The sequence below is a fragment of the Rattus norvegicus genome, chromosome 10, assembly GCF_036323735.1.
Source record: "Rattus norvegicus strain BN/NHsdMcwi chromosome 10, GRCr8, whole genome shotgun sequence".
Classification (NCBI taxonomy): Eukaryota; Metazoa; Chordata; class Mammalia; order Rodentia; family Muridae; genus Rattus; species Rattus norvegicus.
The window spans coordinates 14,225,787-14,247,214 of NC_086028.1; the positions used below are offsets into that span (position 1 = coordinate 14,225,787).

The 21,428-nt window shown below is 48.2% G+C and overlaps 2 protein-coding genes across 5 annotated transcripts; one reads left to right on the plus strand and one right to left on the minus strand.

Annotated features, from left to right (window-relative positions):
• Positions 1–686: 686 nt before the first annotated feature.
• On the plus strand, positions 687–4,755 carry Noxo1 (NADPH oxidase organizer 1). 4 transcript variants are annotated; one of them, NM_001393998.1, is made up of 8 exons: positions 2,419–2,601; positions 2,710–2,790; positions 3,071–3,146; positions 3,230–3,407; positions 3,551–3,732; positions 3,825–3,938; positions 4,171–4,288; positions 4,380–4,755. In NM_001393998.1, the coding sequence occupies exons 1-8, from the start codon at positions 2,536–2,538 to the stop codon at positions 4,612–4,614; spliced, it is 1,050 nt and encodes a 349-aa protein (NP_001380927.1). In that variant the 5' UTR covers positions 2,419–2,535; the 3' UTR covers positions 4,615–4,755. The 4 variants fall into 4 exon arrangements, with proteins under 4 accessions (XP_038941788.1, XP_038941786.1, NP_001380927.1 ...); XM_039085860.2 differs by having other exon boundaries at positions 687–2,790; positions 4,171–4,298; XM_039085858.2 differs by having other exon boundaries at positions 687–2,790.
• A 118-nt stretch (positions 4,756–4,873) lies between these two features.
• Positions 4,874–10,087, minus strand: Tbl3 (transducin (beta)-like 3). Its single transcript, NM_001008277.1, has 22 exons — positions 9,974–10,087; positions 9,493–9,544; positions 9,318–9,413; positions 9,179–9,226; positions 8,933–9,074; positions 8,764–8,848; positions 8,513–8,683; positions 8,361–8,436; positions 8,185–8,278; positions 7,921–8,102; positions 7,692–7,833; positions 7,547–7,605; positions 7,237–7,340; positions 6,637–6,784; positions 6,316–6,546; positions 6,160–6,230; positions 5,923–6,079; positions 5,785–5,843; positions 5,508–5,611; positions 5,349–5,420; positions 5,098–5,256; positions 4,874–5,008 (listed from the first exon to the last, which is right to left on the minus strand). The coding sequence occupies exons 1-22, from the start codon at positions 10,012–10,014 to the stop codon at positions 4,899–4,901; spliced, it is 2,403 nt and encodes an 800-aa protein (NP_001008278.1). The 5' UTR covers positions 10,015–10,087; the 3' UTR covers positions 4,874–4,898.
• Between the last annotated feature and the right edge of the window lie 11,341 nt (positions 10,088–21,428).

The following is a 21,428-nucleotide window of genomic DNA, read 5'->3' on the forward strand; positions in this document are numbered from 1 at the left end:
CGTGCCCACCTACACGCTTCTCGGCGCCTTGGCAACGCACGACGGGACGTGGCCTCACAGAGACCAGACAGTACTAGTGGCCAGAAGTGACCTGTGCCCTAGTAACCGTCCCCCACCCCGCAACCTTGAGAGAGGGGGTGTCGTCATCATATAGCTTGGATAAAAGATTATGCCTATTTCAATAGCAGCCTCAGGGGGAAAAAAAAACAGGGTCTCAATGTGTAACGTGGGCTAACATCGAACTCTGCATATAGTCGACTGAAGATGGCGTTGAATTCCTGAATCTTTTGCCACCAGTACCGCCATACCACCTCCTCAAGTGTTTGACTTATACACCTGTGCCACCGGAGGAAGAAGTTATGTCCTCTGACAACACATGGAGATGTGTTCATTCACTCATTCTGCAAGCATTCGTACAGTGGCTACTCTGCTCCAGGCGCTGTCCCCGCCCCGCCGTGAACGGAACAAGGAACAAGTCTCTCTCTTTAGCCTTTAGCCAGTGGTGCAAAAGGGGAAAACCCAGTCACCATAATAAATCTTATTTACAAAACTAGTGAAAGCCGTGCAGAGGGTGTTTGAGACCCTTAGGCAAAGGCCTTTGGAATAAGAAATCAGCTCAAACTTGACATATTACAGAAACACCAAGGCCACTGGGGGCGGTATTTTGGGGAGGTAGATGGAGACAGAATCCAGAGTTAATCCATAATGCCTACTTATGACCATGCTAGGACTTGACATTTTTTCCCCCTAAAAACAGTGGGAGAGGTTGGGCAATTTGGGACAGTGGATTGTTTGTTTTTGTCTTTCGAAACAAGGTTTCTTAAGTGTAACCAGTCCTGGCTGACCTGGATTCTCTTTGTAGTCCAGGCTGGCAAGCGCTCTACCACTGAGCTAAATCCCCAACCCCCAACTCAGGAATCTTGCTGAAAGTAAAGGAGTGCTGAGATTAAAGGTGTGTGCCAACACTCCCTGCTGAGAGCAGATTTTTTTTTAAGATTTATTTTACTTATATGGGTACACTGTTTCAGACACACCAGAAGAGGGCATTGGATCCCATTACAGATAGTTGTGAGCCACCATGTGGTTGCTAGGAATTGAACTCAGGACCAGTTAGGAATTGAACTCAGGACCTCTGGAAGAGTAGTCAGTACTCTTAACCCCTAAGCCATCATCTCTCCAGCCCCTGAGAGCAGAATCTTAAAAAGACAGGGAGGAACCTCTTTCTAGCTCCAGAGTTGAGGGCTCCTTCGTGTGCATCTGAGAGGAAGCAGTGGCTATGTAGACTAGAGAGCATCTAGGGTTGGGTAGTGAGAGGGGCTCACAATTCCTCTAGGTCTCTAGTGGTAGGCACTCACTCCTTTGCCAGCTTCGCTCTTCTGGTTTCCGACATTTCTGAAAAAGCCAGTATGTAAATTGTTAAAGGCAATGTCAAGACTTGGCCAAGTAAGGAGGTCATGACCTAGGACAGAGGTCTGAGTGCTGGGTGCTAGGGAGCCTAAGGCAGTCATATCCTTTTTTTTTTTTTTTTCTCTCCAGAGCTGAGGACTGAACCCAGGGCCTTGTGCTTGCTAGGCAAGCACTCTACCACTGAGCTAAATCCCCAACTCCCAAGGCAGTTATATCCTAACTTTGGCAATTTAGCAAAACCCTGTCTCAAAAAACAAACAAACAGGGGGCTGGAGAGATGGCTTAGTGGGTAAGAGCACTGACAGCTCTTCCTAGAGGTCCTGAGTTCAAATCCCAGCAACCACATGGTGGCTCACAACCATCTGTAATGAGATCTGGTGCCTTCTTCTGGTATGCCTTAAGACAGCTACATTGTACTTACATATAATAAATAAATCCTTGAAAAAAATCTTAGAAAAACAAAACAAAACAAAAACAACCAAAAGTCAGCAAAACAAAAAACAAAACAGGGGTTGGGGTTTTGCTCAGTGGTAGAGCGCTTGCCTAGCAAGCGCAAAGCCCTGGGTTCGGTCCCCAACTCCGGAAAAAAAGAAAAAAGAAAAAAAAAAAGAAGTTTAAAAACAAAAAACAAAAAACAAAGCAACCAAAAAAGGACCCAGTAATTGATTCAAATTGTCTGTTGGTGCTGTACTATACTGTACTGTAGCCTGGGGCGAATTCAAAGAGCAAGCTGTTACCTGGCAGGAGGTCACAGCAGGGTGGGGGGAAGAGGCCGAGGAGCAGGTGAAGTTGAGATGGCAGACACTTTGATGATGGAACTCCCTATAGCTTTTCTTCCCTGGGCTAAGGAAAGAAAGAAGCCCCAGGTAGTTGTTTCAGAACAGCCCAGCCGTGTACAAAGGACTTCCTTTCTTCCTTCCACCTGCCCAGGTTTGCCCCTCCTCTTGGCAGTCTTCCTGTGATGAATCCTCTCCTTTTCTGTGTTTGAAGAACCAGGAAACTAAACTGTTTCCTGGAGTGTGAATGCTTTGCAGGGACTCCACTTAGGGCAGTGTTGGGGAATTCCACTTCACTTCTTCCGGATGCTCGGAACTCCTTCAAGCACCCGGTGGGAGGCCATTCATAATCATGGCAAGTCCAAGACACCCAGTATCAGCCCATGCTGTAGCCCTGGTGCAGATGGAACGGCTCCAGGTAGACCATACTGCCCCAGTCCCTCACCCCTGCCCCGATTGTCTCCAAAGAGGCAAAAGGGAGCTGGCAAAGTTGAAGGAGATGTCGCCTCTACCATTCCTCACACAGACGTTTGCCTTCTCTGTGTGCTGGTCAGACAACAGTGACACCTTTGCTCGCAGGAGCTGGGAGGAGTTTAGGCAGCTCCAGGTAAGGAACACTGGGGGACTGTATTTCATTTTTTTTTTTTTTTTTTTTTGGTTCTTTTTTTCGGAGCTGGGGACCGAACCCAGGGCCTTGCGCTTCCTAGGTAAGCGCTCTACCACTGAGCTAAATCCCCAGCCCCGGGGGACTGTATTTCAATGGTATCTTCCCCCATCCAACATCCTCTACATACTCCTTTCTGCCTGTAGGAGCTCTTCTAGGGACCCTTCCCTCCCTGGGGGATTCTCTCCACTTTCAGAGACTAACACAGGCTTTTCCCCATCAGAAGACCCTTAAGAAAATCTTCCCAGTGGAGGCAGGCCTGCTTCAGAGATCTGAACGAGTTCTTCCCAAGCTTCCTGGTCAGGCCTGCAGGAGTCATGGGATGGTAAGGCAAGTGTGGGTGAGTGGGGTCCCACAGTATGTGCTTGTGATACCCGGGCAGATGCTCCATTGTTGACACGTCGGGGACATACTGGCCGAGGCCTGTTACGTTTGCGGCTGCTGGAAACCTATGTACGGTCACTGCTGGCAACCTCACAGCACATAGTGACGAGCTCAACACTCAATAGCTTCTTTGCACCCAAACCTCTGGATCTGGAGCCCATGCTGCCTCCTGGCAGGTGATTAACCTTCGCCCTACTCCTAGCCCATGCACTTGTGGGAAGGGCAGGTGAGAAGGCTGGGCTGACCTATATATATGTGGGGAAAGGGGGATCTCCATCTTTCCTACTTATTTCTTACATGTGCTGGCTGTACTACCCAGCCTGGTGATCCTGCCCACCCCAGAGGAGCCCTTATCCCAACCTATAGGCAGCCTTGCCATTCATAGCCTGGAGGCTCAGAGCATGCGCTGCTTACAGCCATTCCACACTCTTGACACAAAAGACAGACCTTTCCACACTCAGGCTAAAGAAATTCTGGACATATTACTACGGCATCCTTCAGGTAAGGCCACTGTTAAGAACCTGGGGGTTTCCTCTCTGATCAAAATGGACACAGACTTAGGCATCTGAGCCCTTTCCTGGCCTCCTAAACAGGCTGGTGGCTGGTGGAGAACAAGGACCAGCAGACAGCCTGGTTTCCAGCTCCCTACCTGGAGGAGATAGCAACAGGCCAAGGCCAGGAGTCGGGCATGGCTGTTCAAGGAAGTGGTATGAGCTAATCCCTACTATAAACTCACTGCTATCAATGGACCTTTTGGCAAGGCAGAGACCATGCCCAGGAGGGAGGTGGTAGTGGGGCACTAGGCACGTGGGTGCTGCTTTGAGCCTTAGAAAGCTGAAGTGGGTTTCAGAGCAGTTCAGGGTGCCTAGAGGCAATCCCAGAAAAAGGCGAGGTCCCTGGACTTGCAGTTCTACCATGATCCCCAAATACCTATCCTAGGGAGGCAGTTCTGTGCTACCCAGGCCTATGAGGGCAGTCGCCCTGATGAGCTATCCGTGCCCTCAGGAGCACGTGTACATGTGCTGGAAACCTCAGACCGAGGCTGGTGGCTGTGCAGGTACAGTGAGGTGTGTGTGTCTCTGTGTGGTGGGGCAGTGGCAGGCCCTGCCTGGTGGTAAATCCTTAACCAAGCCCTGCTCTTCCTGCAGGTATAATGGCCAGACAGGCCTGCTCCCTGCAGTGTTGCTGCAACCTGAAGGGCTGGGTTCCCTCCTGGGCAGGCCAGGGCTCCCAGACAGTGGTGGGGCAGACAAGGTGACTGAGGGCAGGACTGTTCCCCCTGTAGTACCAACTCGCCCCTGTATGAGTGCCATCCAGAGCAGATGCTGCTCCATCACCCGCAGGGCAGTGGGACAGGAACAACGGACCCAAGTTCCCCCTTGAGGATTTGTATGGCCCTGCAGAGAGGCTGTACTGTCAAAGCCAACCTCAAGCAAAGCAGGGACGAGGGTGTGGCTCTATGACTGGCAGGGCCATGGGCCAGTCAACTTTCTATTTCCTCTAAATAAAACTGGAATGACTTCACCCAAATCTCACTGTGCACTGAGGGACTGGGGCAGGGGTGGGCTTGAATTTCTATAGATAACGCCTCGGTTGGCCAAGGATTTTGGGAGATTGATCAGATTCACACAAGAAGCCAAGATAGAAAAGTGCAGCTTTTATGTGTTTCACAGGGCTGGGGGCGCAGCAGGGAGTGGGGAGAGCTTCATGTTGTGCCATAGGAAGTCCAAGAAGGTGGCTGCTTGCAGGGTCCTGCTGAGCCTCTGAAAGTGCCGCTCTAGAGGACGACAAAGGAGGTTCGGGCTGGGTGGGGGCTGAATGTGAACCCGCCAGGAGCATCCCTGGACCCAGGGCCATGTCACGTACCAGTGTAGGGCAGCAAGGCCTCCAGTGCACCCCGCACACCGTCATAGGCCAGCAGCTCCTCAGGAGCCTCATGGCGCAGCAGCACACCAAGCACAGCCTGGGCTTCGTGGCAATGTCTGGAATTCGTGTTCCACGTGATACAGAAGCGCAGCAGGGCCTCTGTAGGTAACGGGATGATCGTTAACCCCGTTCTGATCTCCCTCCCCACCAGGCCAGCCCCTCCCCAGCCTGGTCCCTTCCGGCCTGCCCACCTTTCTGGTCTCTTCGAAGTCGGAGTACAGTGGCTTCCAGTTTCTCACAGGCCTCAGGATCCCTCCGGATGGCTGTGAGAGGAAAGTCTGAGCTAGAAGAAAGGGCTCATCCATCCCTGGAGCCTCCCCCACCCCAGCCTCCCCGAGGTGGGCACCAACCCTGGATAACAGTCAGCACAGTATGAGGACGGTCCAGAGAGATGGCAAGGCCTAGGGCCCGGAGATAACGCTTCTCATGGAGCAGGTTGTCCAGTTCTTGCTGCCTGGTGGGGCAGAGGAAAGAACTCGGCCACTCAGAGACTCTGGCTGGACCTGACCTCCCATAAGTATGAACTCTACCTCAACCCACTTCCTAGAGTGCACAGCAGGGAACACAGGGGCTGCTGCTGCTGCTCAGGGGACACGGCAGGGTCTACCGAGCCCAGCCCAGACTTACTTGATCACCTGCTCTTCCCGTTTGGCCTGCTCTTCTGCCTGCTCAGCTTCTGTCACGTCCTGGGATAAAATCAGGGTCAGACAAGCCCAAGTGCTGTCTGTCCTTTCCCCTGCCTCATCCCATCCCGTAGGTTCACACCTTCCAGAGAATGATTCGGGAGTCACTGCCGCCGGTGATGGCGTGATCATCCAGCCGGCTGCAGTGCAGCCCCCAGACCTTGTCCTCGTGAGCATCCAGGGTCCGCACACACTCATTGCTCTTAATGGTCCACAGCTTCAGGAGCCCATCAGAACCACTGCGGTTGAGAATGGAAGGACTCAGTGTAGGGGCATGTCCCTCACCACGCACCCCCCAGCCCACTCCTAGCCCCTTCACCTAGACAGCAGCTGTGCGCCACGGCTCACAAAGGCCACCTTCAGTACAGAAGCATCGTGCCCCTCAAATGTCTGCGGGGGAGAAATAAAGGACCCAAGTCTTACCGGTATGAGAAGGTATATTACTACAGAGGGATAGGACTAGGGAAATACTTACCTTGAGACAACTGAAGTCCTGCAGGGCCCAGAGCTTGATGGTGCCATCAGCAGAAGCTGTGGCCAGCACCTGGTCTGTGGGTGAGAACTGGACATTCCAGAGGCCACGCCGGTGGCCTGAAAACACACCTAACAGTTGGCACTGAGGCAAGGCCCAGAGCTTAGCTGTGCGATCCTGTGAGCCTGTTGCTAACAGCTTGTCATTGGGGGAGACAGCCAAACTGTTGATGTCCTAATGATGAAAGCAGGTAGGAAAACTTAGACACCCATCTCCCCAAAGGCTCACCCACACCCCATCCCAGAGGCTATGTGTGGTGGCTACTTTGTCATGGCAACGCTGAGTGCTCTGGGCTTGTAGAGGTATGAGGTCACCATCTGAAGCTGTGTTCTTGGAGGGCAGAGCCTCAGGGAGGGGCCAGAGCTTCACAGTGCAGTCCTGACTGCCCGTTACCAGGAAAGATTCTTTTAGCCTGTATCCAACAAAGAAGGGGGCACGCTCAGGCCAAAGGACACTGGCTGCAGTGCACCATGCTCTGCCCTCTGCACCATGGTCAGGACCAGAAGGATCATCTCAGCGTGTAGACTGGTTAACATCACCCACTCTGCCTGTGCCACCCACCCTCAGTACCCAGCAACAAGTGCCAATCACAAGCCAGGCTCTTAATGGTCACCTTCTCCGGCGGGACCTCATTTAGTCATTTCCCCATTTCAAGTCCTCCCCATTTTGTCCACCTTCCAAGGGCACTTCTAAGAAAGCTGCCAGGGTACCGAGTCTCCCTGGGCCTCTTCTCTGCTGCACATCTTTGTTAAAGCCTCCTAGCAGAGAGGCCAAATGAGCATTCTCATTCTCCACCCTGTGCTGGAACCCAATGACTGTGGCCTCTCCCTCCTTTGACACCCTGGCCCAGTCTTGATCCACTACCTGGAACAGCAAATGGTGCCCACGCTGTGTGTGTGGCCAGAGCCCTGAGCGACACAGGCCACCTGGCCGGCCTTGTTCATCCTCCAAATGCGTATACTCTGATCCTGCAGAAAGGAGGAGTTGGAGAGAGATGCTGAGTCATGGTTTTCTTGCCTTGGTTTTCACTTGGGAGGCCTGCCCCTCGCCATCCCACTTCTCGGTTTTTCAAAACAAGATTCCCCACATAGCCCCGGCCCACCTCAAATTCACAAAGATCTGCCTGCCTCTGCCCTCCCAAGTGCTGGGATCATATCCCTTCTGGCGGTCTCACCTTGGCACAGCTGGCAAAGAGCCACCCCTTCCGGAACACATCCAGGGCCAGGACAATGTCTGGGAGAGAAGGGAAGAGCAGTCAGAGAGCAAATCTGTCAAGGAGGCAGGGAGGAGAAACTATCAAATCCAGGCTGAGGACCTGCCTGTGTGACCGTGGAGGATCTGACAGGCCAAAGTCTGCAGCTCAAACACCTTCAGGCAAGGGCTGTTAGAAGCCACGATGATGTGGGAATCATTAGGTCCCAGGAACCGAACATCCAACACCTCCTCGCTGTAGCCAGCAAACTGGGAGACAGGAAGGTCATGAGTGAGGGCCTGTACGAAAAGAAGCCCAATGCCCAAGCCCCGCACCAGGTAGGAACAAATGCTCACCTGTTTCTGCAACTGTAAGGAACGTGCCTCATAGAGTAGCAGGTTGTGATCGGCAGTGACAGTGAGGAGCAGGCCAGCAGCACGAGCCAAGGTACAATGGGTCAGCTCCTGCCGTAGGCCTGACATTTGTGGCTGGGTGTAAACACACTGCCCAGAAGCTGCCTCCCACACACGAAGGATGCCTGAGGGAGAACAAGGGCTGTTGAAGGAGGAGGTTCACAGCTTCCCCCAGCCCCTTGTTCCAATGTGGTCAGTCCCCCACACCTTGGTCACCAGCTGTTAAGAAGTGTAGGCCTGAGTTCTTCACACCCAGTGCAAGTGCCGGCTCTTCAGGCAATAGCACAGAGGCTTCCACGCTCTGTGGATGAGCAAGATCAGGGCCTATAACAGCCACGCCTCCCATCCCTGCCCCATTCACCCTGGCCTACAGGCACCCATACCTCAAACACTGGCACCGTCCTTGAGGTCTCGTAGCTCCGAAGGTCCCAAACTATGCAGATCTTGTCACGGCCAGAGCTGAGGAGAAACAGGTCCCTTTGTTCTAGTCTCATCTTGGCCTCCCCTTCCTACCCACCAGTAGCCAGCCACTGACCTGAGCATAGTGTGACCATCCTCACTAAAGGATAGAGAAGTGACAGCACTATAGTGTGCAGTCAGGACAGCCAGGCACGAGCGGTCCTGCAGCGACCACACGCGGATAGAGGTGTCCACAGCTGAGGAGAAGAGCAGCAAGCGAGTGGGGTCTGGATGGAAGGCCACCAAACTGGAAGCAGGGACCGAGAGATGAGCTGGACTTCCAAGGGTAGTGCCTCTACCCATCCTTCCCCCACCACCCTAACTCACTGCACGACCCCAGGAGAGCCTCGGAAGTGGTGTGTCCCATAGTGTTGTACGATGTCCCAGACACGTACGGCCCCATCACAGCCGCCTGTAGGGATGCGTTTGAGGTTAGGGGTGTACGGAATCCATGCCCTAGTGTTCGATCAGCACAGCCACCTAGCTGGGGTCCTACCTGTGGCTAACAGTGTCGAGGTGGCATCAAAAGCCATGGAGGCCACAGGAGCTGTATGGATCGCCTTCCACAGACGAGCGACAGTGCCTTCTCGCCAGGCCCACTGAGCTAGCAGCAGTGCCCGGCTAGCTGTTACTAGAACCTGGGGGAGGGTGTGGGATAGTAAAGATGGGGAATAGCGCAAGCTTGCTGTCTCAGTGTGGAAGGGAGGTATCAGAGCTTACCCACCGCCCCTACCCATCATACTTCATCATCAGGACTGAGGTCAAAGGCAGTAATGTCCTCTTGGTCTTCCTAAGGAAAGAATGGAATAGAGAACACCATAAGGATGTGCTGTTCCCCCATCCCCCTCCAGCTTCTCGCATCTGCCCCAGTCTGTCCTCACCTGTTCCAGGCTCCGAATCAAATCTCCTGAGGCCACATCCAGGATGTTGACTTTGGTACCACAGACACAAAAGAGGTGACGGCCAGTCTGGTCCAGCTAGGGACAAAAGGCTTTCAGCCAAGCAACTACTCCGTCCTCCCTATCCCTCTATCCCAACTGTCCCGGGGATAGTTACCTGTGCTTTCCCACCCTTGTAGAAAGGTTCGATCTTTCGCTCAACAGCATAGCTGGGAAAAGAAAAGGATGCTGAGTGGTGGCCAGTTGGGCTGGGCTGGTCTTCCCAAATTCAAATGCCCTGCCCCCCCCAACTCCTAAATCCAATCCCATCAAAATAAAACCAGTGTCCGTGATTCTGCAACCAGTTAATCTATCAACAGAGATGCTGTCAGCACTGAGGCTTCTCTCTGGGAGAGCTTGCCATAATCCAATCCATTCAGTGACAGCTGGAAATTACTTATCTGAAAACTACACAATGTGGATAAAGGCAGAGTCTCTCTCTATCCTAGCACTAAAGAGCAGCTGTTGACTGGGGAATTGACTGAGCAAAGTACTCAGAGTCCCAGGTATGACTAAGAATGCCCCTTCTAAACTCCTGGCTCCCTTTTCCGGTTCCTCCCCATTTCCCATCGCGGTCGGTGCCTCCTCAAAAAACTTACTTTGCTTTGAAGCGGCACAATCCCGCCGCAGTCTCGGCCATGTCCCAGGGCAGCGTTTCCCTCCAAGCTCAGCAGCCTTTCTCCCTCGTGAAACAGCCAGGGTGCTACTCTGTACTCCAAGACACGCTGTGATGATGTCGCGAGTCGCAACTACTTTGACGTCATCAGCATGCGCGCCGGGAGACCTCTTTACTGTGGGAACCGGTTTCTGCCACTAGGAGTGGTTGCGGAAGGCGTTCCCAGTATGGAAGCTGGCAGTGGCTACCTTGTTGAACGTCTTACATTTGTATTGTTTATTTGTTTACTGTTTTCATTATGTCTGTTTTCTCCTTTCTTTCTTTCTTTCTCTTTCTTTCTTTCTTTCTTTCTTTCTTTCTTTCTTTCTTTCTTTCTTTCTTTCTTTCTTTCTTTCTTTCCCTCTTTCTTTTTTTTTTTTCGGAGCTGGGGACCGAACCCAGGGCCTTGCGCTTGCAAGCGCTCTACCGCTGAGCTAAATCCCCAACCCCTCCCTCCCTCCCTCCCTCCCTCCCTCCCCCCCCCTCTCTCTCTCCTCTCTCTCTCTCTCTCTCCCCTTTCTTTATTTTTGGGGCTTTGCGAGACAAGATGCCTTTTAGAAGAACAGATTGGGGGGGTTGGGGATTTAGCTCAGTGGTAGAGCGTTTGCCTAGGAAGCGCAAGGCCCTGGGTTCGGTCCCCACCTCCCGGGGAAAAAAAAAAAAAAAAAGAACAGATTGGTGTCACTGCAGTGAAAGCTTCCCTTCCTCCTTTCACGTGCCTCTTTGACCTTGCCCAGACCTTTTGCCTCTCTGCCCCTCTCTCTCCCTCTTTCTTTCTCACTCCCCCTCCCATCTCCCTCTGCCTCCCTCTCTTCCTCCTCCAATCCCTTCCTCCTCTTCCTCTTCCTCCTCCGCCTTTCTTTCTTTTCTTTTTGTTTTCTTTTCTTTTTTTCGGAGCTGGGGACCGAACCCAGGGCCTTGCGCTTGCTAGGCAAGCACTCTACCACTGAGCTAAATCCCCAACCCCCTTTCTTCTTTTTTTATACAAAACACAGATTCTCTGTGTAGTCCTGGCTGCCCTGGAACTCGTTCTGTAGACGAGGCTGGCCTCAAACTCAGATCCGCTTACTTCTACTTCAGGACTGGTGGAATTAAAGGTGTGCCCATCTGGCTTGTTTTCTTTTATTTAAAACTTAATTTGCAGAGGCTGAAGAGATGGCTCTGCGGTTAAAAACACTTACTGTGGGGTTGGGGATTTGGCTCAGTGGTAGAGCGCTTGCCTAGCAAGCGCAAGGCCCTGGGTTCGGTCCCCAGCTCCGAAAAAAAAAACACTAACTGCTCTTCCAAAGGTCCTGAGTTCAATTCCCAGCAACTACATGGTGGCTGGCAACCATCTGTAATGGGGTTTGATGCCCTCTTCTGGCAGGCAGGGGTGCATGCAGATAGAGCACTTATATACATAAAATAAATAATACATCTGTTTTTACTTGCGGACTGGAAAGATGGCTCAGCAGTTAAGAACACTAACTGCTCTTCCAGAGATTCTGAGTTCAATTCCCAGCAACCACATGGTGGCTCACAACCATCTGTAATGGGAATCCAATGCCTTCTTCTGGTGTGTCTGAAGACATCAACAGTGTATTCATATACATAAAATAAATAAATAAATCTTTAAAAAAAAAAAAAAGGCTTTGTGTTCCAGAGGTTCTGAGTTCAATTTTCAGCAACCGCATAGTGGCTCACCTTCATCTTTAATGGGATCTGGTGCCCTCTTCTGGCCTGCAGGCATATATGCAGGCAGAACACTGGATAACGGAATAAATCTTTAAAAGAAAATTACTTAACACTGGGTAAGCAGGGGCAGGTGGATCTCTGAGTTCAAGGCCAGCGTGAGTTTCAACACAGCCAAGGCCACACAGAAAAATACCTGTCTCAGAAAAAAAAAATGAGTAAGGAAGAGCCTGGTTACGTATTCAGCTCTTTTAGTCTGGTCTGGAACTGTGTGATAGTCTAGGCTGGCTCCGGGTTCAAGCTCTTTGTTTCAGCCTCTCAGATACCCTCAAGTTATCATTAGTGTATATGTGTGTGCCACACATCTGCCTGCTCTACATAGCATGTGTATAGAAGACATGGGAGTGGGGCTAGAGAGATGGCTCCGTGGTTAAGAGCACTGACTGCTCTTCCAGAGGTCCTGAGTTCCATTCCCAGCAACCACATGGTGGCTCACAACCATCTGTAAAAAGATCTGATGCCCTCTTCTGGTGTATCTGAAGACCGCTACAATAATATTTTATATATATATATATGTATATATATATAAATATAATAAATGAATAAATCTTAAAAAAAGGCAGCATTTACTCAGTGAGACATCTATCTCTCTGGACAAGTTTGTGTGTGTGTGTGTGTGTGTGTGTGTGTGTGTGTGTGTGTGTGTTTCTGAAAACAAGCAACATGTAGCCCTGGTTGGCTTGAAACCATCTAGCTCTGGCTTTAATACTCACAGAGATCCCCCTGCCTCTGAATCATGAGTGCTGGAATTAAAGGCATGTGCCACCACCACCCTGCTTCCAGGCCTTTGATTTTTTTTTTTTTTTGGTTCTTTTTTTCGGAGCTGGGGACCGAACCCAGGGCCTTGCGCTTCCTAGGTAAGCGCTCTACCACTGAGCTAAATCCCCAGCCCCTGATCTTTTTTTTTTTTTAAAGATTTATTTTTGTATATATGTGAGTATACTGTAGCTAGTCTTCAGACACACCTGAAGAGGGCATCAGATCTCATTTCAGATGGTTGTAAGCCACGGGATTTGAACTCAGGATCTCTGGAACATCATTTAGTGCTCTTAACCACTGGGCCATCTCTTCAGCCCTTTAAGGTGAATTTTTTTTTAAAAAGATTTATTCATTTATTATATATAAGTACACTGTTGCTGTCTTCAGATACACCAGAAGAGGGCATCGGATCTCTTTACAGATGGTTGTGAGCCACCATGTGGTTGCTGGGAATTGAACTCATGACCTCTGGAAGAGCAGTCGGGTGCTCTTGACCGATGAGCCATCTCTCCAGCCCTAAGGTGAATTTTTAAAGTGCTTTTGGCCTGGACATGGTTGGAAATGTCTTTAATCCTAGTATTCAGGAGGCAGAGCCAAACAGATCTCTGAATTCAAGACTGACTTGGTCTATTTAATGCATATCAAGTCAACCAAGGCTCTGTAGTGAAAACCCGTCCCAAATAAACAATTTTCTTTTATTAAATGCTTTTGGAAATGGTTACATTTGCCCCTTAGCAGGTATAGCCAATATGTAACAGTCCTAGAAGATGTCACCATCTAGGGGGTTTGGATCAGACTCATTTTTTTTTTTCCAGCCAATAAAAGAACTAAAGGGCAGGGACAAGAAACTCAAGTGTAACAGGTGGCAGCAGAGAGAGAGCTCTCATAGAAGGCAAACAGGACCAGACAGAATATGCAGCTGAAGAAAGGTTGTTTTTTTTTTTTTTTCTTTTTTTTTTCAGAGCTAGGGACGGAACCCAGGGCCTTGCACTTGCTAGGCAAGGGCTCTACCATTGAGCTAAATCCCCAACCCCTGAAGAAAGGTTCTTATTAAGGGTGAGAAATCATACACACTGCAGGCATAAAGGCCCTCCACGATGCAGAAGTGGCACGCAGAAAGACAAGGCCCAGCTTCTCCTTGAGAGCCAGGAGTTTTGAAACTTTTCGAAAGGTCTTCCGCCCCCTAATTTAGAGCTGGTTACTTTGAGGAAAAACAGAATGGCTGATTGGCCCACCACTGTTGTGTAAACACAACACTTGCTGAGCCAGTCCTTTATCAGGGGCCCAACTGGCAGGAGAAACAGTCCACAAGGCCGAACCTGGAGGTAGTGGCACAGTTAGAAATGAAATTTTACAAAGTGAAGCTGATCTGGGCAGTGGTGGTGCTCGCCTTTGACCCCAACACTCTGGAGGCAGAGGCAGGCAGATCTCTGAGTTCAAGGCCAGCCTGATCTACGGAGTGAGGTCCAGGGCAGCCAGGGATACACAGAGAGATGCTGTCTGGGGAAAAAAAAACCCAAAAGGTTCACAAGGCCTTTATTTTAAACTGCCAGGGGTTTGTCTCAGGTCAGGAGGGTGAGGAAGAAGCCAGACATCTTGGAAGTTCACTGTCCTTGTCATGGCTATTCTTGATTGTCAACTTGACTACTTCTGGAATTAACTAAAACAAACAAACAAACCCCAAAGTGGCCAGGCACACCTATTCAGGACTTTTTCTTAAGATCATTTGAAGTGGGAATGCCCACTTTTTTTTTTCTTTTCTTTTTTTTTCAGAGCTGGGGACCGAACCCAGGGTCTTGTGCTTGTTAGGCAAGCGCTCTACTACTGAGCTAAATCCCCAACCCTGGAAATGCCCACTTTTAATTTGGATCTTTTGAGTTTTTTTTTTTTTTTTTTTTTTTTTTTTTGGTTCTTTTTTTCGGAGCTGGGGATTGAACCCAGGGCCTTGCGCTTCCTAGGCAAGCGCTCTACCACTGAGCTAAATCCCCAACCCCTTGAGTTTTTTTTTAAAGATTGATTTATTTATTCATTTATTATATATAAGTACACTGTAGCTGTCTTCAGACACACCAGAAGAGGGCACCAGGACCTCTGGAAGAGCAGTCGGTGCTCTTAACCACTGAGCCATCCTTTTGAGTTTTTTTTTTTTTTTTTTTTTTTTTTTTTTTTTTTTTATTAACTTGAGTATTTCTTATATACATTTCGAGTGTTATTCCCTTTCCCGGTTTCCGGGCAAATATCCACCTCCCCCCTCCCCTTTCCTATCGGTGTTCCCCTCCCCATCCTCCCCCCATTGCCGCCCTCCCCACAACAATCTAGTTCACTGGGGGTTCAGTCTTAGCAGGACCCAGGGCTTCCCCTTCCACTGGTGCTCTTACTAGGATATTCATTGCTACCTATGAGGTCAGAGTCCAGGGTCAGTCCATGTATAGTCTTTAGGTAGTGACTTAGTCCCTGGAAGCTCTGGTTGCTTGGCATTGTTGTGAGATTTTTTTTTTTTTTTTTTTTTTTTTTTTTGGTTTTTTTTCGGAGCTGGGGACCGAACCCAGGGCCTTGCGCTTCCTAGGTAAGCGCTCTACCACTGGGCTAAATCCCCAGCCCCGAGATTTTTTTTTTTTAATCCAAATATTTTGAGGTGGGAAGATCCACCTTTAATCTGGGTCACCATGTGCTGACAGCCTAATATTAAAGGACGTGAACGAAGCTTGCTCATTGGCCTATGTTTTCAGGATTTTGATATATACTGAAAACCAGCTGACGCACCCTGAGTTCTTGGGCCTCCCAGTAATAGTCAGCCATTGTTGTACCAGCTTGAATACAGTCTGTGTGCTGTTCTAATAAATAAATTATGCATATATTCTAAGAAAACCCTGACTAATACAATCCTCACTACCTAGTCATGCCCCTCCTTCTTTCTGCACACCAGGGGATCTTTTCTAACTCCTAGTCACTCACAGAAATGAAGATATTCTAAAAAGATACTTGTAGTGGCTGAGAGATGGCTTAGCGGTTTAGTGTGTCTTTCTTGAAGAGGACCTGGGTTCAATTCCCAGTATTCACACGGCGACCTGCAACCATCCATAACCCCATTTCCAGGGTAGCCAGTGCTCTCTTTTGACTTCTTACAGCAGGAGTAATGCATGTGGTTCACATCTAAACATGTAAGGTAAAACATTCGTACACATGAACTAAATCTAAATGATACATGTGGCCAGGCATGGTGGTACATGCCTCTAATCTCAGCCTCTAATCTCTTAGAAGAGGGAGGATGGTTGGGTGAGTTCAAGACCAGCCTGGTTCACATAGTGAGTTCTAGGATAGCCAGGTCTGCATAGAAACCCTGCCTCCAAAGGAGGGGCTTGTCTTCTGGAAAGGGATTTTATAATTCTAAAACCCTGTCAGGGGCTGGAGAGATGGCTCAGTGGTTAAGAGCACTGACTGCTCTCCCAGAGGTCCTGAGTTCAATTCCCAGCAACCACATGGTGGTCACAACCATCAGTAATGGGATCTGATGCCCTCTTCTGGTGTGTCTGAAGACAATGACAATGTATTCACATACAATCAATCAATCAAAAAATCTTTAAATAAAAAACTTGTTAGACCACTTTATAGGAGGATACTAAAGCCCACATAACGAGGGGTCAATAATTGGAGGGACCACACTTTTTTTTTTTTTTTTTTTTTTTTTTGTGGTTCTTTTTTTCGGAGCTGGGGACCGAACCCAGGGCCTTGCGCTTCCTAGGCAAGCGCTCTACCACTGAGCTAAATCCCCAGCCCCGGGACCACACTTTTTAAAGGATACCTTTTACTTTTATGTGTATAGTGTTATGTCTTATCTGCATCTATGTCTGTGTACCACATGTATGCAGTGCCCACAGAAGCCAGAAGAAAGCAGAGTTCCCGGGGCTGGAGAGATGGCTCAGTGGTTAAGAACACCCGACTGTTCTTCCAGAGGTCATGAGTTCAATTCCCAGCAACCACATGGTGGCTCACAACCATCTGTAAAGAGATCTGATGCCCTCTTCTGGTGTATCTGAAGACAGCTACAGTGTACTTATATCTAATAAATAAAATAAATCTTTAAAAAAAAAAAAAAAAAAGAAAGCAGAGTTCCCTGGGAATAGAATTACACGTCATTAACAGCCATGTCGGTCCTGGGAATCAAATCCAGGTCCTCTAGATCAGCCAGAGCTCTGTTTTGTTTTGTTGGTTGTTTTTCAAAACAGGTTTCTCTGTGTAACAGCCGTCTTGGAACTTGCTTTGTAGACTAGGCTGGCCTTGAACCCCACAGAGATCCACCTACCTTTGCCTTCCAAGTGTCAGCCACTGCTCTTTAATGCTGAGTCATCCAGTCCATAAATAATGCTGAGTCATCCAGTCCATAAATAATGCTGAGTCATCCAGTCCATAAATAATGCTGAGTCATCCAGTCCATAAAACCTTGACTGATACTGAATAGATTTGCATATCCTTGCCCCTCTATTTACATTTTGGTCTGGCTCCAGGACCCTTCGGACCACCTTGGGGATCTACTGGACTTTTTGTTTCTATTCCCCATGTGGCCACACTGAGGAATTGCTTGCTTTGGGGATGTTTGCTGTTGATTTCTCCCGAATGGTTGCTGCAAGCTCTTTGCCAATCTTCACTAATTGAACTAATTGGATTCTCCCACACATACTAAAAGGAATGCCAATAACACCTGAAGTGCCTACATTTTATACTGGGAATGGCCGGTTATAAGTCAGAAAAAAAAAAGCAAGGTAACTCAAAGCCCATATACTTCAGTTCAAGTCAGAGTTATATGCAATTCTTATGGTTCTATTAGATTTTCCCGAACCTCTTATTTGATGACCCTCAATATATAGAAAGGGTAGTTTTGCATAGAGAAACTGCTGAGTTTATTCCTGATAATTCACAATTTGAACCATTATTTATACAGCTGTAACATACAGTTTGAAACAGAAATTATCCATTATATATCACCCATATTCAGTCTAATGCAGGCTTGCCAGGGCCATTAGCACAGGAAGTGAAGTAACTAACCAATTATTAATAGGAAATATGTTAGAAGTCTCAAAATTTCATTAAGAACGCCACGTTAAAAGTAAAGATTTGGGGTTGGGGATTTAGCTCAGTGGTAGAGCGCTTGCCTAGCAAGCGCAAGGCCCTGGGTTCGGTCCCCACCTCTGAAAAAAAAAAAAAAAGAGAGAGAAAAGAAATCTTTTTTTTTTTTTTAAAGGGAAGAATAAAGACCCCCCCCCTCAGAAGTAAACTAAGCAGTGCTCTGTTAACTTTAAATTTTCTGAACATTAATGAGAAAGAAATGTTGCGGTAAAAATTAAAAAAGGGCGGAACAGTTCCTATGCATATCCTGGCTCCAGTGGGCCATTGGAACTAGGCCTAATGTATCTCAGCGGCTTCACATTGCCCCCAAAGTACCGTCTGATCCAGGTGGGTTGCTGCCACGCTAGTTTCATACAGAGACCGCCTAGCTCCAGGCTCTCTTACTGTGGACTCTGTTCACATTCCCAAACATCCACGCCCTAATAGTTATGGTATAAACTCCCAACAACCCTTTAAAATCAAAACTCATCAATCTGTAGCCCAACAATCAGATTTATATGTTAAATTCTCAATCCACAATACATCCACACAATAAACTTACAATCAATTGATAAGGATATAAACTGCCCACCTAGATAAGATAAATTTGTCTACAGAAATCCATCCCAGATACCTTGGCAATTCAAGCCCACCCAGATCTGGGCTATCTTTCTCCATCTCTATCTTAATTCTCCTCCTTCTGACTCTCCCACCTTATACTTTGTCCCCATCTTATTTTTTTTTTTTACTGTCCAGTCATGGCCTTGACCTAACTGGTGCCAGCCCTCACCTGCATATAGACATCAACCCACAAAGAAATGGTGACTGAGACACACCGTTATAGAAAAAAAAAAAAAAACCGTGAAGTTTAATCGGTCTATAGACGATAAGGCTGTGTTGACATCAGATTGGAAGTCAGTGAATGTGTTGCCTTGGGTGTGTGGATTTGTTTATATTTCCAAAGGAGATCAAAAGTGGATTCCATCAAAACTGATAAAGTTCAGAGTTGCCCAAAGGTCTTCTGAAAACTTTGGACGCTGACCCAAAAAGAACAAAGTCGAGAGAGAGCCTAACCAATCACCGCCTTCCCCTGCCAGCCAAGAGAGCATGAACAAGGAACATTCAACACTTAACCACTAACAGGCTATGAGCAAGCCTTTGGTCTCCTGCAATACAGAGCCATCCACAATGCAGGGCAACAATAGGCCTATGGGTAGGTTTAAAAGAGGCTATGCTGGGGGTTGGGGATTTAGCTCAGTGGGAGAGCGCTTGCCTAGCAAGCACAAGGCCCTGGGTTCGGTCCCCAGCTCCGTTCGGTCCCCAGCTCCGTTCGGTCCCCAGCTCCGTTCGGTCCCCAGCTCCGTTTGGTCCCCAGCTCCAGGGGAAAACAAAACAAAAGAAACAAAACAAAACAAAAAAAAAACAAACAAACAAAAAACAAAAAACAGGCTATGCTGGGCTGGAGAGATGGTTCAGCAGTTAAGAGTGCCGACTGCTCTTCCAGAGGTCCTGAGTTCAAATCCCAGCAACCACATAGTGGCTCACAACCTTCTGTAAAGAGATCCAATGACCTCTTCTGGTGTGTCTGAAGACAGCTACAGTGTACATACAATAAATGAATAAATCTTTAAAAAAAATGAAAACGCACAAAAACAGGCTATGCTGAATACCACATCCTGCAAGCTCAAGGCCGGACTACAAGCTGAAGTTTCACAGAGCTGGTGACAGAGATTGAGACTCCAAAACACAAGATACTAGAAGACAAAACAGTCCAGGAGTAAAAAAGTGTCAAAAAGCAGTACCCAGGAAGGCAAGGCGAAGCTTCACTGCTAGGTTCTTATCTCAGTTGTGGATATGCTCCTGAGAGACCAACAGAAAGGTCCCATCAGACCCCTGAGGACTCTGGGAAAGACATTGAAAAGAATTGAGAGGCAGCTTCAAAACTGTATAATTAGTAGCTACAACAAATGAGGGGTTGGGGGAGTGTGGTATGAAATATTTTGTGTCTGGCCCTTTAAATGACCCCATGCTCTTTAGTAACAGCTGTCTCTTGGACTTCTGGGAATAGGAGAGGATATAAAAACCAGCAAAGGTGGGGTGGGGATTTAGCTCAGTGGTAGAGCACTTGCCTAGCAAACGCAAGGCCCTGGGTTTGATCCCCAGCTCCAGAAAAAAAAAAATGAAAAAAAAAAAACCAGCAGAGGGCTGGAGAGATGGCTCAGCGGTTAAGCGCACCCGACTGCTCTTCCAGAGGTCCTGAGTTCAATTCCCAGCAACCACATGGTGGCTCACAACCATCTGTAAAGAGATCTGATGCCCTCTTCTGGTGTATCTGAAGACAGCTACAGTGTACTTATATATAATAAATGAATAAATCTTTTTTTTTTTTTCCGGAGCTGGGGACCAAATCCAGGGCCTTGCGCTTGCTAGGCAAGCGCTCTACCACTGAGCTAAATCCCCAACCCCCATGAATAAATCTTAAAAAAAAAAACCAGCGGAGACTGAAAGTTGGAGGGGAGAGAGTAAGGAGTTAGAGTCTCAGTCGTAGGAGAGGGGATAGTGGGACAGAGAAGACAGTTGATGCAGGAGGAAAAGAAGACTGTGTAGGGTTGGAGACGAGATTGAGCAGTGTGAACATGAGTTGCAAGTGAACTGGGCCAGCAGACTGAGCAGACTGGACAGTTGAGTCAGGAGAAGCTGAGCTGAGCCAGAGAAGATATTGTTGGGAGAAAAAAAAAAAACTCACAAAGAACCTACAAAGTAGCTATAACAATAGGAAAGAAAGAATTAACAAAACATTTTACAAATAGCTACAATATTGACTATTTTCTGCTTTCCACATTTAGCTTTTTAAATAGGTTTATTGAATATAAGTGACCCAATATAGTTGGGGCCATAGATCCCTGAGTTTGTTAAAGAGTTAATAAGGTTCGGTATGATAAGGCATGCCTTCAATCCAAGCACTCGGGAAGCAGAAGTGGGTGTATCTCTGAATTGGAAGGATAGCCTGGTCTATATAGAGAGTTCCAGGCACCCAGAGGAGTATAATGAGACCTTGTCTTAAAAAACAAAAGACTATCTATTGAATGAATATACACCTTCTGCGTATGAGACATTGCTTTGGACACTTGGACGACACCGGGGAAGAAAACAGCCATCTTTTATTGTTTTGTATATATGTATGGGTACCACGTGTGCCTGCTGGCCTCAGAAGCGATAAGAGGGCATCAGATCCCATAGAACTAGAGTAACAGACAGTTGTTAGGCACCATGTGGGTGAGGCAATAAAAAAAAAACTGGGTCCTCTTTTAAAGCAGTCAGTGATTTTAATCTAAGCCATCTCTCTAACCTCCCCACAACCTTTTGTTTTATTGAGACAGTCTATATAGCCCCAGCTATCCTGGAATTTGGTGCGTGGACCAGGTAGGCCTTGAACTCACAGACAGCTGTCTGCCTCTGTCTCCAGAGTTCTGGAACTAAAGGCATGCAGCACTATTCCCCGGTTTAAAACGCTTGCACTTACAAAGCTCATTTTTCAGTGAACCAAGTAGGGTTTCCAGGGAGGAGAGAAAATTCACAGTACTTAAATACGTACGTGTCCATGCAGATTTAGCAGGGGACGGCATAGGGTAGGAGCTGCCATTTTAAGCTAGGTAGTAAAGCTGTTTCACTGAGAAGTCAACACCTGAGCTATTGAAGTTGCAAAGCTGGAGACCTGTGGTTTTCTGGGCATGGTGCTTTAGGCTGAGAGCTGGTTGGCTGGCTATGGGGAATGCAGAGGAGACGAAGTAAGAGAACACAGATTT

Bases quoted from the DNA above. Each gene is read 5' to 3' on its own strand.
- Tbl3 (NM_001008277.1), bottom strand. From the start codon at position 10,014: ATGGCCGAGACTGCGGCGGGATTGTGCCGCTTCAAAGCAAA. The intron at 7,834-7,920 runs GTGAGCATTTGT...CCTGTCTCCCAG, and splicing joins CCTTACAGTTGCAGAAACAG to TTTGCTGGCTACAGCGAGGA. The intron at 6,785-7,236 runs GTAGTGGATCAA...TGTTGGATACAG, and splicing joins GGCACCATTTGCTGTTCCAG to GCTAAAAGAATCTTTCCTGG.
- Noxo1 (XM_039085858.2), top strand. From the start codon at position 2,536: ATGGCAAGTCCAAGACACCCAGTATCAGCCCATGCTGTAGCCCTGGTG. The intron at 3,408-3,550 runs GTGATTAACCTT...TGTACTACCCAG, and splicing joins CCCATGCTGCCTCCTGGCAG to CCTGGTGATCCTGCCCACCC. The intron at 3,939-4,170 runs GTATGAGCTAAT...TACCTATCCTAG, and splicing joins CATGGCTGTTCAAGGAAGTG to GGAGGCAGTTCTGTGCTACC.